General features: G+C 35.3%; 1 protein-coding gene across 1 annotated transcript in view; it reads left to right on the top strand.

The window, feature by feature from the left end:
* crnkl1 (crooked neck pre-mRNA splicing factor 1) overlaps positions 1 to 12,640 on the top strand; it is a 71,811-nt gene extending 59,171 nt beyond the window's left edge. The window contains exons 12-14 of the mRNA XM_028797517.2: positions 1,471 to 1,572; positions 10,700 to 10,948; positions 12,401 to 12,640. Coding sequence (XP_028653350.2) covers positions 1,471 to 1,572; positions 10,700 to 10,948; positions 12,401 to 12,568 — 519 coding nt within the window. The 3' untranslated portion in view covers positions 12,569 to 12,640. The remainder of the gene's footprint in view (positions 1 to 1,470; positions 1,573 to 10,699; positions 10,949 to 12,400) is intronic.
* The last annotated feature ends 6,065 nt before the right edge of the window (positions 12,641 to 18,705 follow it).

Here is an 18,705-nt window from a genome sequence, read left to right as displayed (position 1 = left end):
CTTTGATTTTGATCAAGACTTAACATATTGTTTAAAAAAAAAATTAAAAATGAATGGGAAAAATTTATTGTGACTCCGAATCCAATATTTTTTTGCACACACTTTGGAGACAATAACTGCAAGCAAGTGCTTTCTGTAGCTCAGAATCAGACTTCTGCACCTCTGAGATGGCAATTTGGCCAGTTCTTCTTGAACAAACTGTTCCAGTTTCCTTGGGTTTGCTGGGTCCCTTCTCTCCACAGCGAGTTTCAGCTCTTTTCTTAGGTGTTCAGTTGGATTCAAAACAGGACTCATACCAGGCCACTTCAGAACATTTCATTGTTTTCTTTTTGGCCATTCTTTGGTGCTCTTAGATGTGTGTTATAGGTCATTATTCTGCTGCAGGACCCATGATATGTAACTTCAGAGCTTTCAGATGATAGGCAGTATGTTTCACTCCTAAATGCCTTGATAATCTTCTGATTTCATTGTGCTCTGCACAGATTCAAATTATTGGTGCCAGAGGCAGCATAGCAACCCCAAAACATTAAGGAGTCTTCTTCATGTTTTGCAAAGTTTACTGCCTTTGCTCAATGGTGCCTATGTTTGCTCTAGCACACTGTGACCATGTAATAGACTAATATAGTGTATACATAGAAAATTTCCATTTACAACTTGTTATTGGACAACTGCTTAGTTTTTGATGTTTTAATCATTCTGTAAAATGCTAGATTTTAGCATTGCTTTATTGATCAGAGTTGTCCACCTGAAACTTATGTACAGTATAGTTCTTTAAAATTGGCTAGTAGATTCAGAAATGTCCAATTTTCTGTCAGATAAATTGGGCATTGGCCATATAAATCAAGATTGCTGCACCTTTATTTTAACGCCTTGTATATTAAACCACAGGCATATTCTTTTGTTTTCAGTCAGACATTTTTCCATTTACCATTACCTCCAGATGCCTCTGGAGCTTCACTTGCCCTTGATACCAACATTTCTTTTGCAAATATTTACTTCTCACATTTTGTTCATTCAACATTCAGACTTTAAACCTCCTCACTCGTCTTGTTACTTATCTCCATGTATGATACCTGTGATAAAATTTTTCTCTGTAGAGTACCTTCACAAATTCCATCATGCATTGATCATTTATAATTGCAAACAAGCAGTCTAGCTATGATAACTACACAAATTCTAACAATAATAACTTTCCTTCATTGAAGTCTTGCTTTTAGAACAGTTTTTATTAGGATGGGACATTCCTCCTATTGACATTCTACTTTTTAAAGCATGAAAATTTTAACTGAAAATTGTATAGGATTTTGTGTAGTTAAACAAAGGAGCAAAAAAATGTCTACACAAATATTATGATTATATATGATCACTTGAAGTCAGAAATTAAACATTTGTTTACAGTTTTGTTTACTAGAGTAACATGGAATAATGTGTAGTAAATAACAGGTTTCAATACGTTTGACTTCATTTCAGGTTTTGTGGAAGTCATATATTGATTTTGAAATAGAACAAGAAGAATATGAAAAGACCAGGGAACTTTATAGAAGATTGCTTCAGCGTACACAACATGTCAAAGTAAGTTTTGACCCTTTGTTTTTATTATTAATATGTTTCTTTTTGTGGTATTTTGGGACAGGTGTAATAAACTGCTGGCTGTGGTGTTGAATTTTAGAAAGCAAAAAGCAAAATGTGACGACCAGTCTTCCTGTAGTTTCTCAATTTATTTGCATGACATTGAAGACATTGGTTTTACATTTTGTTTTCTAAAAGTAAATTATTTCAGATCGAAGTGTATTCATGCTGTAATCACATTTAATAGAAAGCATTCTAGCAAAGTCAAAGTTAGTGGTTTCAACTTTTAGAGTAAGCTGCTAAAGGTAGAAAAGGAGCTTTCTAAAAATCTATTTGATTGTTTCAGTCCTATAAGTTAAAAAAATTCCAAAAAGTCTCTGATTTAAGACTTGCTTTATTAAAAATTTTCTAATGTGAGCAGATTATTTGAAACCATGAAGACTGTTTTGGTAACTGAGGATAAATTATGTAAGGTATATAATAAATTAACGGCAACAAGGGTATATTTCAACTTTAAGATATTTTATTTAAAGTTTTATAAAAAAAAATAAAAAAAATACGTATTTAAAAAAAATAAATATTTAAAAAAAATAAATAACCCTTACGTATTAAGCATGAAACAGTACACTTTACCCCCAATACAATTCATATTGCAATTCTGCCTTCACAATACAATATTCCCATGATATGAAAGTTTCATTAAAATATGTACTGCATGCTTAGTGTTGCTTAATTTTTAGACATATATATATATATATATATATATATATATATATATATATATATACACACACACACACTGAAAAATAACTTTAAAATGAGTGTACAATACAAAACTTGTAACATTTTCTTTTTCATTAAAATAAAATCTTAAATATTCAAGAAATACTCCACCTAAAATGTTATTTTTTTATACAATATGTTACCCAATGTACTTTGTGATAGTGGCCAAAAAAAATTTAAATCTCATTTTTTTTATGCAGAATGAATAGAAAGAAGTTTATTATCCAGTTGTCTGCTCAAAACCTGTTTTCAAAAATAATTGTTCAATAGTTTCTTTCAAAATCAGCTCCTACATAAATGGTAAACCCAAAGATGCCTGAGAGTGAGTTTTTGACTTGTAGATCTGCCTCTCCCCATTATTCTTTGGTCAAGAGTTCTGTCAAAAATATAATTTTTAGGTGGAGTATTCCTTTAACATAAAATATCTGCACTGCAGTAAAATAAGATGTGTTGCATGTTGATTAACACATGCAAATAAGAATTTCACTGAACTCTGAACATGTGTCAGTAATAGCCCTATAGACCTATAATAACCAGTTACTGCAGTGCAAAACCATCCAAATTTAAATGTATCTCTTTGTTTTCTGAGTCAACATCAAATATTGCTCCAAGAATGGGTGTCCTTTCATTTCCCTTTTGAACATCTTAACTACCTGTTAGCTGTGGGGCCTGACTAAAGCTTTGAAAAACTTGTAATGTTATATTTACTTTTAATAAAAATGAGAATGTCAACACTCTGCATGTAGCCGAGACCTGTCTGCTATGACTATATCCCACACTACTGAAACTCTCATTTACCAGATATAGATTTGATAGGATCAGATGTATTATTTAACCAGAAAAGCAGGCATTGGGAATTTGGCTGCTTTCTCTCTCTACCATGCTAGAGGACAGCTGTTGTGTGCAGTACAAAATACACTTCTGTATAATTTCACTTTGCTATAATCAAATGGAAGGTTTATTAAATCTTTGAGCACTTGTTCTTACTTCCCCAGTTCATGAAAGTCATTAATTTAACTTGCTGCTCCCAGTAATGTTTGAGTATATCATGGGAACTGTTACAATACAGTAAGTTTGTGCTTTGCTGGTTCCAGTAGTGTCCACCTTAAAAGAAGCTTGTGGATGCAGTGGGACATTTTTTGAAACAATGCTGTGATTCTCCTTACTTGTTTGAATAATTGACATACTAAATTGTGTGCAAAACACTTACTTTACGGTGCCTATTCCTTTTTACATACAGTGGTGTCTGTTTTATAACAACAGTTTTCACCTTCATATCATTATACAAGCAGTGAAAAGCTGTTCTGCTGAAGTTTACCATGTTATAGTTTAGTCCTAGTTTTTCAGTTGTGGTTAGAAACTAAATTTGGAAATATATATTAAAGAAAGAAATATTGTTCTAAACTAGGGCCTCTTTGGGTATTTATATAGTTAATCAAACCCAAAGAACTACGAAGGTTGTCCATTGCATCTTTTAACTGTTTCTTAATGAAGATGGGAGCACCCTGTACAACCATCTCCTAAGGGACAGCTTCCCCGAGCAGAGATGTCAGCAGATAGTCAAAGAATAAGTGCAGAGGTCTATATTTATAAGCAATTGAATTTACATAAAAGTGCTTAATTAATGTATATACATCACCTGACATTTACTCTTATTGGTTCATTGGCTTGCAAACCTAACTAACATATCTAAATGAAAGTCTCATTTCACTACTGTATATTCTTGGTCCTCACAATATTTCTTGAGTTCCTGTTTGTGTGACATCTGTCAAGTCTTACTGGGCACATAATAGCCAATGTTTTGAACCATCAGCCAGGACCTTCTTGTTCTTTGCTGTTCATTTGACCTTTATTTGGTTTCCTGATATGCTTGAAAAAGTTTCTGACATATATTAATCCTGTTGTACTACTTCTAAGATAGATGCTACATTTCAATGTGGAAAGCATACAAAAACACTTTATGCGGATTAGCCATATTACCCCTTAATGACTATGTGACCCCAAAGTATCATTTTTCTTCCACACAGTCATATTTTTTAATTCCCTACTTTTGACAAGACATTTTTGCTTGTCTTTGTGTTTCATTTCAATCCTGTTATAATGTCATACAGTAGATATAAGGCCACACTACTAATTATTTTGTATCCAGAAATTCGATGCAAAAATGTCTCATGCTTGTTACATCAAAAGGAAAAAGCAACTGGACAAATGTGGAAAAAAAGTTGATTTGGTAATGTTTACTTGATTTCTGCTAGTACTGGTGAACTACTTTGGATTTAGATTTTTTGTGGAATTTTGAATTTTTTGGATTCTGGAAAAGTCCAGACTTAGAGTTTTTGTGGGTGTGGTCAAGGATATATCCTGGGAGAAGATGCTTTCAGGCCAGCAGATACAGGTAAGGAGAGGCCCATACCCTGTGTGAGATGTCAGATTTGGCCAACAACTACTAAATGTGCCTTAATGACATGCATCTGGTAGTTTGCATTTGTATCACAAGAATTGAATGTGTAAATATTAGGGATAGGCATTTCAGAGAAATTCATAATCCATTATTCTAACATGATATATAAATGATATGCAAAAGCTTAATCTTTTCACATGACATTTAACTATTTTTAAATGGGGAGTTGGGCTTTTTACAGTCAAAGGTGGGTGTGCATGACTGCTGTTCTCCTACTAACAAGTTCAATAAATTACACCCTATTTCTCTAAGGAGAGTATATAACTATACACTTGTTGCATTACTTCTAACCTTTCCCAAAAATGCCTTAATTATTTTAGATTCAAATTTCCAATTTCAGACAAGTTAGTGAGATCTGAAGGCCTAATATTTTCAAATTCACATGGCCTTTGTGCTTGTCTAGTTGTTGGATGTTGTGCATATGATATTTTATTCTTGCATTGCTGGTCAAGGAAAGTCATGTACCCATGCAGCTGTAATTTTTGTGGAAGATAATGAAGTTTATTTATAATATTTCTTTCAGAACGCATGCACACATTGTATGTGTCCATGCATGTACAGTAAGTACTTTACAGTACTAATAGTGGCTGGCTAACAATCAAACATTTATCTGTATACTTTTTTTTTTTTTTTTACCAAAGTCTTTGTTTTTCATTGCGTGCCCAAGGGCGGAAATGGCACTTAGTTTGCTTGTTTTCTGGCAAATTTAAAGTTAAACATATTATGATAGTGAGTTGTTTTAACTTCAGTGCCTTCAGTAGATAGATGACACAGATGAGTCGCTGTAAAGGTTTCTATTTTTTGTAACCATTTTGGGTACCACTAGCAGTATAAGTAATGCTGATGTCTTGGGAAGACTTGGCTAGTTTATGGATAGTTTCCACAGTCTGACTTTAAAACAGATTTGTTGTCAACTAAAGTGGAAGCAAACACCCAAATGTGAATTTGATTCATTTTACAACCGGCAGTTGACTTTCTACCAGTTCACAGCTGCTACATCATGTTAAACACAAAAAATTTAACATTTTGTCTTAACTCCTTTGTAGTTGTTATCTTGTAATGTGAAGTTCATCTCTCTATTATAAAAAAAAATCTTGCAACGAGACGTGATGTTCTGAAGAGAAACAGAGAGGCACTTCGGAGGACAAAGACACTATCACTTCCCACAACACGGTCAAGTCACGTCATACTGACATCCATTGGAAGCATGTTCCTGTGGGACAGTGACCTAGGCAAGGAAAGTAATAATCAGCCCAGAACAAGTGGAACTGAAAACCTTGCAGGTCCAAACAGGGTCAGAAATAAAAGACAAAGAGTAAAAGACACAGTAGAACTTCATAAAGACGTTCAAAAATGTTGGCGCCATACACATGCAGAGCAGGTTACAGATTATGACAGCAGTGGAATTCAAAAGGCTCACAAAAAACCTTGGCGCGATATACACGCAGAGCAAGTTCAAAGATATGACAGTACTAAAATTCAAAGTGTCAACAACAAGGCAGTACAGATTGCATTCGCGCAAACAAACGGAAATTATTACCAGGTGATAGAACAGCAAAAATAGATCGAATATATGGACATAGGTGATATGTTGGAAGTATGTAGATATTGTAAGGCTTTAAAGTTTAAGTCGGAGACTTGTAGATCGTCTACTTCTTGTTGCAATCAGGGAAAAGAACTACTGCTTCGCAATGAAGGGGCGTTTCCGCAAGAATTAAAAGATTTGTTGTTTGGTGAAAGTAAAATCAACAAACACTACAAGCAAATATACGCGTCTACAATAATCGTTTCGCGTTAGCATCATTCAATGCACAAAATCGTTGATGTACACAATAATGGACCATACGGTATAAGAATCTGTGTTTCCACAACAATTACAGCTACGACAAGATTAATTTCGGGGGAAAAAAACACAATTTGGTCAGGTGTATCTTTATGATCACGGAGAAGCGATGCAGCATAGAGTCGAAACAGTTAAACGATCCGACGTAATAGATATTATACAGCCAATAATGGATACAAATCCATACATCCAAACGTATTGCACTTTACACTAGATTTTACCAGCAACACACAGATAAAAAAGTTTTCTTGGATGTCTGTATGAATCTGAAAGATCACAGTTGCATTTATAATAAACCCACATGTGACGAATTGTCAGTGATAATACTTCGAAAGACTGAGATATCAAAGACAGAGTAGATATTCATGTATATCCAAAGGCAAAGCATGCTTCGTCATTTATGTCAAATACATCACTACATGCCAACCCTATACCTTTGCTTTTCTCAGATGGCGAAACAGGCTGGTCGTACAATTTGAAACAAACGCATTCTGCAAAACGAATAACACCCACACAATTTTTCAGGTCAAAATTAGCGAAATTTTCCCATGTGTTTAACCGACTTCTATCATCTCAACATCTATCACAACATTACATTATTAATGCGTATGTAAAAGTCGCAGCTAATCGTCTCTTCTTTATTAAATCGAATCAAGCTAAACTTAGAACGGAACATATGCAAGGTCTCATTGATCACGTTCAAAATTCAAATATCAATAGTTCTGACAAATTCAAAATAGATGCAGCAGTAATATTACCATCATCATATCAAGGTAGTCCAAGAGCATTGCAACAGTTATATCATGATGCAATGGCAATATCCAAAACTATCGGTTGGCCATATTTACTTCTTACAATGACGTGCAATTCACAGTGGCCAGAAATCCGCAGCTTCTTGAGAACAATGCCACCTGCTACATCGGCTATGGATATTCCCACTTTCATAAGTAGATTGTTTTATCAGAAAAGTCTTATTTTTATTGAAACGATATTTACCCACAGCCAGTTATATGTTGCATTATCAAAAGTGAACATAATGCATATGTAACAAGTCCCATGAAAAATAACAACCCGGGTGTTGGTGAGCGAAGCAAGCAGGGGGTGGAGCCCCCTAGTTATCTAAAGTATAATTAAGGAGGGGACTAAAGCATCGCAGTAAATCTACTGTGTAGAGTCCCACTCATATTGTTGATTTGTGGAGCTTCAGTATCCTAAAAAAAAAACTTTTTATGCAAGCATTTGAAATTCTTAAGTCTTAAATCTGATATAGTTTAGTTTGTACAAGACTTGTGTTGTGCTTTACAGGAATGCAGCAAACAAATGGTAAATGTCACTTTAATCTCCTTATCTTTTAAAAGTGTGAAACTGATATACTGTAGTTGTAAAACTTAATATTTGTTTCTGAAAGTCATACTGTGACCTGAAAGTGTGTAGTTTTGCCATATTTATCTTAAATTGTGCTTGCATGCACAAAGGCTCAGAACATGCACAGCAAATTGTGTTCATGCACCATGTGGCATCACTGCATTTGGTAGAATTCAACACAAACCCAAAAAAGTTAGGTTGCTGGTGTAGTGCAACATATTAACTTTTCATGCAAGATATTTTCAATCATTAGGTTAAGAAGAATATAAGAAGAGTAGAAGTCAGACAAAAAAATGTCCAGGTTGGCAGTTTCTGCATTCTTAGGCTGATACATGTGTGGAAAGACATCAACTGATGAGAGCGTCATAGGTCACACACGGTAATGATGGAAAAAAGCATGCAGGGATATGAAGGTGGCAAAAGACCACCAACAATCTATATAAATAAAAATGTAAATGTTCATTTGTTCAAAACCTTAAATCTCCAGAAGTTCTTCACCGATTGCTTTGAAATTTTGACACAACGTTGCATTCGAATATGTGCATGTTTTTATACACCTATATTATATAGATGTCACACCTAAGACAGGTAAAAACATGCTTTTTTTGAAAAACAGCGCCATCTGTTGAACGTAAATGCAACACATGCTATACTAAATATTTTATGATTCCATTTCAATGTTTCTGATTTACGATCCATTTACAATTTCCAAATTTCCAATTTTCCGATTCCATTTCAATGTTTCCGATTACATTGTTAAGCGCACATAAACGTGGAATACTGTAACTCCGTTAAATCGATCAAATACATTTGTAAGTACGTGAATAAAGGCAGTGACATGGCAGTTTTTGGCGTGCAACCAGAAAGAAGTGATAGGAATGTGGTCATACATATCGATGAAATCACACAGTATTAGGCTGGAAGATACATAAGCAGCAATGAAGCTGTATGGCGAATTCTTTCATTTCCCATACATGAACGAAGTCCAGCTGTTGTTCAGTTAGCAGTACATCTACAAAATGGACAACGCGTTTATTTCACAGCTGCAAATGTCCAACAAATAGCCCTGAATCCACCGGCTACAACGTTAACTGCTTTCTTCACGTTATGTCAAAATGACGCGTTTGCGAAAACACTGCTGTATTCGGAAGTGCCTACGTATTACACATGGAATGCGAGTAGAAAATCATTTGAACAACGCAAACGAGGAGAGCAAGTCGACGGACAACCTGCCATATTCAAAGAAACTACGATAGGCAGACTGTACACCTTGCATCCCAATCAAGATGAATGCTTCTTTCTTCGCATGCTGTTGGTAAATGTGCCCGGTCCAACGTCTTTCCAGCAATTGAGAATTGTCAACGGCATTACACATGCCACTTTCCGCAGTACATGTCAAGCTCTGAATTTATTGGAGAACGACCGACACTGGGATGTATACATTAATGACGCTTGCAACACGTCACATCCAAATCAAATTCGTGCATTGTTTGCAATCATATTGACCGCCTGCTCTCCTTCATCTCCAACACAGTTATGGGAGAAATATAAATCGCACATGGCTGAAGATATTTTCCGTCGAATACGCAAGTAAAATTCAAATATAAACATGAAGATTTCTGCTGTGAAATCCAACTAAGCGTTGATAATGATTGAAGATTTGTGCTTCGAAATCGAGAACAAAGTTCTCAATCAATTGGGAATGCCATCACCGAATTGATCTGCTGCTGCTTCGTTCGATGTAGAATTGCGTCGTGAACTAAATTACAACACGGGTGATGTTTTGTCGTATGTGCAATCAAATATTCCTAAGCTAACGCTTCAGCAAAAAGGCATTAACGATCAAATACTACAAACTGTCAATAACTGGGCTGGAGAAATCTGGAAATTGGGAACGGAAAAGTGCCTGTTGATCTGACCTCAGGACGAATTTCATTGCCTCATAACTTCTGCAATTTAGTGACGTCAAAAGAAGAATTGGTTGAAAAAGTATTTCCCAATATTCAAACCAATTATAACAATCATGATTGGCTGAGTGATCGAGCTATTCTTGCGGCCAAAAACAAAGACATCTACGAACTTAACAATATTATTCAGTCTAACATTCTGCACTGACAATGGAACAACAAAAAATATTGTATACCCACAAGCATTGTGAAATTAAACATATTAGAAACGTGCGCTTTCTCTTTTCTTTCTTTTCCATTTAACCAGACTGAGCCACAGCAACGCGTGGCTGGGTACAGCTAGTAGAAAATAAAAATCAAAGGAAAACAGTCCTTGTATTTAATTTGTAGGTGGTCTATACTGACTGCATAATTGCCTAATGGAATAGTTAACTTTGACAATTTGTTTTCGGTCAACTTTTGGAGTGTAATATTTTTTACTTAAGTATCAGTTGTATATTATTTAATGCAAGTTAAATGAGTTATCACAGTATAGATTTGTGTTTGTCCTTAAAAACAATAAAACACCTTAAGTTACACAAAAGTAAGTATGCTAAGGCCTGCACCAAAGAATATATTTTACCGTAATTCTGTTGTATATTCGTTTAGACTTTACACGTCACACCCCAACAGGCTGAAGTAGTGTTATGTTACATAATATCTATGTTTGTTCTTTTGATCATTTAACCTTCTAAGAATTTAGTTTCAAATTACTGTGTTGTTATATTTTAGGTTTGGATTAGCTATGCTCAGTTTGAACTGTCTGTGGAAAGTGGGGAGCGCTTGATGAAATGCCGGCAGATTTATGAAGAAGCTAACAAGGCTCTGCGTAACTGTGAAGAAAAGGAAGAGAGACTTTTATTGCTGGAATCTTGGAGAGACTTTGAATCAGAATTCGGTACTGAGGCAACAAAAGACAGAGTAAGGAAGCTGATTCCAGAGAAAGTCAAGAAAAGAAGAAAGCTGCAAGCCGAGGATGGCGTAAGTCTTCATATTTTATTTACAGTTGGGTTTGAAGATGGTGCAATATTTGCTTCTGCCTTCCAGCTCCAGGAAACATGGTTTGGATCTTGGCCCTGTTTCTCTGTGGAGTTTATATGTTGTACTTATGATTGCATTGGCTTCTTACCAGAGGCTTTGGTTTCCTGTCACATCCCAGTGCTATGCAAGTTTGTTTAGTTGGCCATGTATGACAAAGTGTGAGTGTGCCCTGTGATGGGCTGGTGTCCTATTCAGACTTGTTTTCGGATTTGTGCCAATGCTGCCAAGATAGGCTCCAGCACTTGGTGTGAAGAATATAATTCTGGAAAACGAATTGATGGATAAACCAGAAAATTCTATCTGGATGTGTTCATAAAATTCAGTTTAATTAATTTAATTTAATTAATGTTAATTAATAAACAGTTCTACAGTGTCTAGCAGAGAATTCACAATTGTAATATTATTATATATTAAAACAAGGCCAACAAAATTGGACTAACAAAACACATTGGTTTATAATTTAATTTATGTTTGTCTTGATTGAGTCCCTACCTTACAGCTGTTTCTCATTTGTAAGCATTTTTATTTACATCCAAAACATCTGTCAGTGAATATTGCCATTATTCATAACATTTCTGATAGATTCTGTAAAATATTTGCTACTGGATGAAGTAAAAACACATTTCTGATCAAATAATGATGTTCGGTTGAGTTATTTCATTAAAAAGAAAAAAATAAATGTAATAGTAATTTTTGAATATTATTTATGATTAGTTATCTGTTAGTTTGTGTATACAAATGTGGGGTGGTACAGATGGGACATGTTAGTCAGGAGGTCTGCACTGGCCTGGACCCTCTTTAGGTAGAAGCAGAGAGAAGGGTTTGTAGATAAGATATGTTTTGTCATGAAAAAGGCTTCACATCATTTTGTATGACATCCTGATTGATGTGTGGAGTATCTTTTAACAAAAGGCTGTACCACCAGGTTAAGACAGTGCTACTGTACCCTATAAACCCATAACTCTATTGTCTGGCTAGATCATCTATTTTCTGCCATCTCGATATGTTTATTTAAAAAGATTATAAGGACTTGATTTATTTTGCTGATTACATAATATGTGCAGACTGCTGTAACAGTGCAGTTTCTCCTTCATTTCAATAAAATACCTATCTGACAATATGTGCATTTAAATAAAAGACTCATTATGGCAGTTCAATATAAGGGCTATGGCACTGGTTTTATTTACACTACTGATACACTATATGAACAAAACTAAGTCAACTCACTGGCATGTAAATTTAAAGTGTGTATGAACAACTACACTCTAGTTTCTGCATTTGTGAAGCAGCTTTGGATTATGTGTAGTAGCTACTTTCTATAGATACTTTTGTGTTTAAGTTTCTGTATAAATTGTTAATTCCAGTGTTTTTTTCCCTCCTCCCTTCCTCCAGTCAGATGCTGGCTGGGAAGAGTATTATGATTACATTTTCCCTGAAGACGCTGCCAACCAGCCTCATCTCAAACTGCTTGCAATGGCTAAAATGTGGAAAAAACAGCAACAGACCAGCCCTGCTGATGAAGACAATGATGATAGTGCTGAAGCTGAAAGTGCATCTTAGCAAAGTGCTTATCCTGTCAAATATTTTATTTTTTAATGTAAAAAGTAATAAATTGTTTTCATTATGGTCAAATATTTTTGGTGTCTTGATGACATTTCACAAATCAAAACTGCCCTTAAGTTAAAGGCAAATGATCAGAGAGAGTGTGTGGATGTATGGTAATTCATGATTATGCTTAAAAATCATAGATTTGACAGCAAAACAAACAAGTGTTTGGTATACCCAACATTGTAAACATTTTGAATGTATTTGATATTTTGGTAGAAAATGCCAAAGGTTTTAAAAAAACAATGGTTATTTTTAGGTTGAACTAATCAATTCTTTCACCTTGTGATAAAAACACCTGCATAAAAAGTAAACATATTTCTTTTAAAGTGTTTTTTAAGGTATAAAATGAGAATTTCTGTTTCAAAACATCTTTCAAAGTTGCAGGCCTAATTCTGATTTATCTGTGCTATATAAGGTATATAAAGTGCATATATAGTATAAGCATATATTTAAAATACTGTAAAAGTGTATGCTTTCTTTACTTCTATACTCTGTTAACTAACATCATTGGAATAGTAAATAGTTTTGTGAGGTAGCCATTGCATTTCTGAAGTGTCACAGCCCCAGGAACTTTGATTTAATTTCTGGTCCAATCAGTGCCTAAGGCTCTTATACATTCACATGGATTTTTCTTTCTGGAAACTTTCAGGAGATCGAAAATGTTAGGCTAATTTGTGACCGTGAAAAGGCCTTGTGTAGGTGACTGAGGGTGGATTTTTGACAGACTGGAGTCTCTTCCAGTGTTGATAACAACTTTTGAGATTACATTGCCATGATATGGAAAAAGTATCTGGCTAAACGCTATAGATATACATATAGTATTTTGTTGCATAAGTGCCTCAGATTTTCAGACTTTTTTCCATATAACTCCATATTTTTATGTTGCAATAAGTTACATATTAAAAAACAACATTCTTAAATCCAGTTTCGGGGCAAGTAGATTGTGTTATTAGGTATGTGATGCTTTATGATGAATTTGTTGAGTGCTTGGAATTAGGGTCACTTGCACTCTGCAATGAACTCCAGTGACTCTTTCAGAGTTGTTACTGGTCTTTTGGTAGCACCTCTAAACAGTCGTCGTCTTGGTTGTTCAGAAGAGTTGGAAGGAGCCTGATGTGAGCAGGACCTGGGTGGTGGCATTAGGTTGTTTTTTTTTTTCTTTTATTACCAATTTTCTGATCTTTACCCTCCTACATCTTTGTTCTGTTGTCCTTTTGAAACACACTGTTTGTTTACTCTTTGCTTTATTTACCCTTCACTGGAAAACTGTGGAAATTACATTTTTATTTATTTACTTTTTTTGTATTTAGAGCGCAAATCCATGGAAGAATTGTAATGTACGGCTGAATTTATACTGAAATAATTACTGGATTTTTAACCTGGTGGGTCATTAGTTATACTTAGGCTAATTAAAATGGTTATTATGCAGGACATTACAAACTTCATTGTCAGTTTTCTGCAATATTCTGTCGAAGTTGTGGGATAAGATGGAAATTTTAAACTAAAAATGTCTGCACTTTAATTCCAGGCTATAAGTAAGCTAACAGTTCCAGGTGTTTGTAGACTAATAATGTATAAATTATGAATTGTGGTGTCATAAATCAAGAAAGACAATAGCAAATAATTGAAAATAGTGAAGAATCTAGGTAGTAAAAAATCTGCATGGATCAACTGAGGATAAATGTGAGGGGAGAGGTGAAAAATAGCAAATAAAGATACAGCAGTAGTAAATAAATTAAAAAGATGAGAGGAGCAAATGGGACAATATTTAAAAGTTAACAGTGTGTAGTCACTTACATTAACATTTGTACTTAATTCACACTGTCATTAATGGCACTCTGCTTTTGATAGGTATATTATATGTGCTGTTAGCAGAAAGCTATTCCTCAGGCACCCTCTCAACATAGGATCTTTTATTGTCTAATGGTAGCTTGATTTTTTACTGTTACCCACAAATGAGAATTATTATTTGGCTATTGCTTTTATCCAAGGTGACTAATAACATTTCTTTTTTTTAACTGGAGCACAGGTAAGTGACCTGGGGCCTCATGTATAAATGGTGTGTACGCACAGAAATGTTGCGTACAAACGTTTCCACGCTCAAATCGCGATGTATAAAACCAAAACTTGGCGTAAAGCCACGCACATTTCCACGGTACCTCATACCATGGCGTACGCAATTTCTCCACTCATGTTCTGCAGACTGGCGGCACCTAGCGTCAAAGCAGTGCTACTGTTCCTGTGTGGTCACCCTTTCTTTCTTAGATCCACATTCCTGACGCGGCTTTATAAATACACTGAAACTAACTGCATATTGTTTATTAGTGTAATGCATCTGATTGTAATTAACCTGCAGCAATATAATGGTCCAGGGAATAGCCATAGTATTCCAAATACCATAACTGCTTTAGCGTTGTAACTCTCACTGCATCTTCTTCTTTCAGCTGCTCCCGTTAAGGGTTGCCACAGCAGATCATCTTTTTCAATATTACTCTCACTGCACCACTTGGAGTATTTATATCACTGTATCTGAGTGGGGAATCACAGCAGCAGCTGATCGGAAAGAGAATTATCGGTATACAGCATGAAGCAGATGTTGCCTCAGCCACGGACTTCGCGGTTTAGAAAATGTTTCATCCCAAGAACTATAAACGCACTCAATCAGTCCATCAAGTGCTCCTTGTAGATCTGTTTGTACTTGTAAGTACAATTACCTCACTGTAAACTTGCACTACAGTTATAATATTGCACAACCTGCGCCACTTTATAAACCGCGTATTTACATATGATGACGATACCATTTTTAAGATGAAATGCAGCAAAATATGTTGATTATATTATACAGATAAAACTTTAACTTCATTTAAATAATCTGTATTGTTAATAATTAAACTTGTGAGGACACGGTGCCGCAGCGCTAGCTAGTTCAGGGATTGTTCCTGCATTGCGTTGTATTTTTGCGCTGACGCGACACTGGAAGGATAGACGGATAGAATAATTAAACACGTACTACGAAGATATTTCAATGTTCCTTAAAAGTTTTGAAGAATCGGCGTTCTAAGCTTACAAATGGCTTCATGTCTATTACATAGCTGATTGTGTGGCGATTGGGTATTTGGAGAAAGAAAAGTAAGGACAGGAATTGGAGGTTAGTACATTTGAAAGAGACAGTACTGCTGTGATAAATTATTTCATTGAAGGTCGCATATGGCGCAGCAAGCCTCTTGCGTGAGATATGAACAAGCACTGCGCCACCGTGTTCCCATGTTTAATAACATGCTTTCATTCCTATCATCATGAAAAAGATATCATGTATACATCTCAGTATTTTAATTATTCAGAGAGCTGTAATATCACGAATGTAATGGATTATGTGTCCTGTCGGAGAAAGAGAAAGCCCGTTTAAGAAGCAGGTAGTGATTCACACACACAGAGCACATAGAAGATCAAATACAGAACAAAGCATTTAAAATGCTACTTTATTTACAATGGGATTTGAGAAACTAGTAAATTTAAACGATTTTAAGATGAAGCTGATGATGTTCTACTTTAATGGCAAAATAAACTACGTGATTAAAGTGGAAATTTCGAGATTAAAGTTGACATTTCGTGCTTTTTTCCCCACTGTGTGACTATTTTTTTTTGTCTGTACCCTAATAAGCTTTCATATGACACTCAGATGGGCTACGACTCTCCTTTTCATGGCGACTTTGATATGTGACTTCTTTTTTATTTCGGGCACCGTGCAACTTTGTGAACTTGAGCTTTCGAGTTTCTCCGATACTGTCACTCAATCAACTTCCTTTTGTTGATTATACCACTGTTTAAAATAACAAATAGTACGTTTTTCCTTTGCCTCCACTGGGTATTCGCTGAAATTCTTATATTTTCCCCCGTGCTTTTCCCATTGTCTTTTCACAGAAGGCTATTTATATTGATGAGGCGTAATTCTGGGAGGAGTTGGGGCGGGACAGAAGGCGCGTGCACATGCGTTACTTTTCACGCTGATCAGGATTTATGTAGCGGAAGAACGTGGAAGTTTGCGTACGTACAGATTCCTGCATCTGGATTTTTCTGTGCGTACGCACATTCCCGCTTTTGTGCTTACACCATGTTATAGTGTGAGTTCTACGCACAGCATTATACATGAGGCCCCTGGTCATGGCCACAAATTGTCAGTAATAGGAATTGAACCCACAACCTCAGGGTTTGAAGTTCATAGCCTTAACCACTATGCCACACTGAATAATGCATATCTGACTCTTAAAACATTCCTGTATGCTCCCTTGTCAAACTGTTTTTATGTGCTGTATATTATAAATGAGAAAACAATCAATGCTGCTTGGCCTCTAATGTTTGTTGGCTCTTACACTGGTGTTAATACTTTTTGGCTTATCAAAACAAACTGACCACAAAGACATTGTTAGGTTCCAGTATTACGGATGCTGTTTCGAATAAACCTGCTTCTGTACAGTCATGCAGGTGATTGTTGAAGGTGACAGAAGTAACATTCCCAGTTGCAGCTGTTGGCTCTAAGTGTCTTCTTTTATATAAAAAAAAGGAATTTTAATCTGACCACTTTATACATCTGTTTCTGTGAGTATCACATGTTAGCCAAATAAATTGTTCTTGAATTCTGAAGACTTGTTACTCTTGATGAAATTTTCAGTGTGGCTATCAGAAAATCAGTAATTTGGACATGTTAATAAGTTTGTAATTTTAAAAGAAATGTGGATGGATTAATTTTGGGCAATGTGATAAAGGTAAATATTTTTTGTCATTTACAAATGGCAATTTATATAGTGAACGTGGAAGAAAAATAAGCCTTAATAACCCAAAAACCATTCTATAATATAATCTTTCCAATGCCTTTATAAGAATAAGAGGAAGTTTAAACATTTCACTGTTTACTATGACCAAACTGGTAGCCCAGATTGTTTTTGATTTTTTTTTAATTTGAAAATGTTTTAGAATAACTTTTTTTTTCTTCTCAAATATACTTGTAAGGTGCAATAACTTGTAAAAGAATTACCAGAGATTGGCTACTTCTTGCACGTTGGTGGGGCATGCAAGTAAGAGTTTTACTGTAGTCTAAACATGTGCCAATAGTACTACCACTCTAAACCTGCTTTACTATTAACAGTGTATGAAGTATGTTGATATTAAATATCAAAAGAAAGGTTTAAAAGACAAAATTATAATCCTTGACGATTTGCTTTCATTCTTTCAGACACTGCAATGATGTGTGTTTTACACAAGACTTCAAGACCTAAAATATTTCAGGCTGGTACAGTATATGAGAAGTCTTTCCTTTGATGCCTGCCAATGGAAAAACATAAATTCAGTTCTTTTTCTAGGGTTCAAGCTCAGGGAGAAGCTGGCAGTTTGCTTTCGTTTAGCTTATCCAAATGGACATGCATTTGGCCTCAAATCTCAGCTTTTTATTTTGGTTCATTTTCCATTTGTGAATTGAATCCTGATTTCATGAAAGCATACAGTGAAATCATGTGAAAAGTATGTACACCCCATTATTTTTTTATTATAAACATTTGTGGACATACTAAGATTTGATCTTCATTTAAAAAGTATGAAGATGATGAGGAAAAGTTTATTTTTAATAAATTACCCAGCAAAAAAATGAACATATGTGCCATTTCCATCTGTGGAAAATTTAAGTACACCCTTTGCTCTAATAGCTGGTATTGCCCCCTTTTACATAAACAACTTAAAGTAAGCATTTCCTGTAACTGTGTACTAGTCTCTGACATTAACTGACATTCATCCAGGCAGCATTCTTTTAACTGTGCAGTGTCCGAGGGGTTGTCTTGCATGTTTCAATTCCCCCACTCAGCATCAGGATTTAGAAGTGGGGTTTGACTTGGCCAGTCCAGAACCTTCATTTCTTTCTTTTCAACCATTGCTTTGTGGGATTACTGTGACGTTTAGGGTCACTGCCATATTGCAAAGTCCACTTTCGGTTGATTCACAGTGGATTCTATGATGGTGAGCTGCCCAGGCACCGATGCACTGTGTTTTACAGTTGGTATTGGGTTCTTTTGAGCCGATGCAGGTTAGTCTCTACCAAATGT

The sequence above is a fragment of the Erpetoichthys calabaricus genome, chromosome 3, assembly GCF_900747795.2.
Source record: "Erpetoichthys calabaricus chromosome 3, fErpCal1.3, whole genome shotgun sequence".
In the NCBI taxonomy this organism is placed as follows: Eukaryota; Metazoa; Chordata; class Cladistia; order Polypteriformes; family Polypteridae; genus Erpetoichthys; species Erpetoichthys calabaricus.
This window is presented reverse-complemented; position numbering and strand designations above follow the sequence as displayed.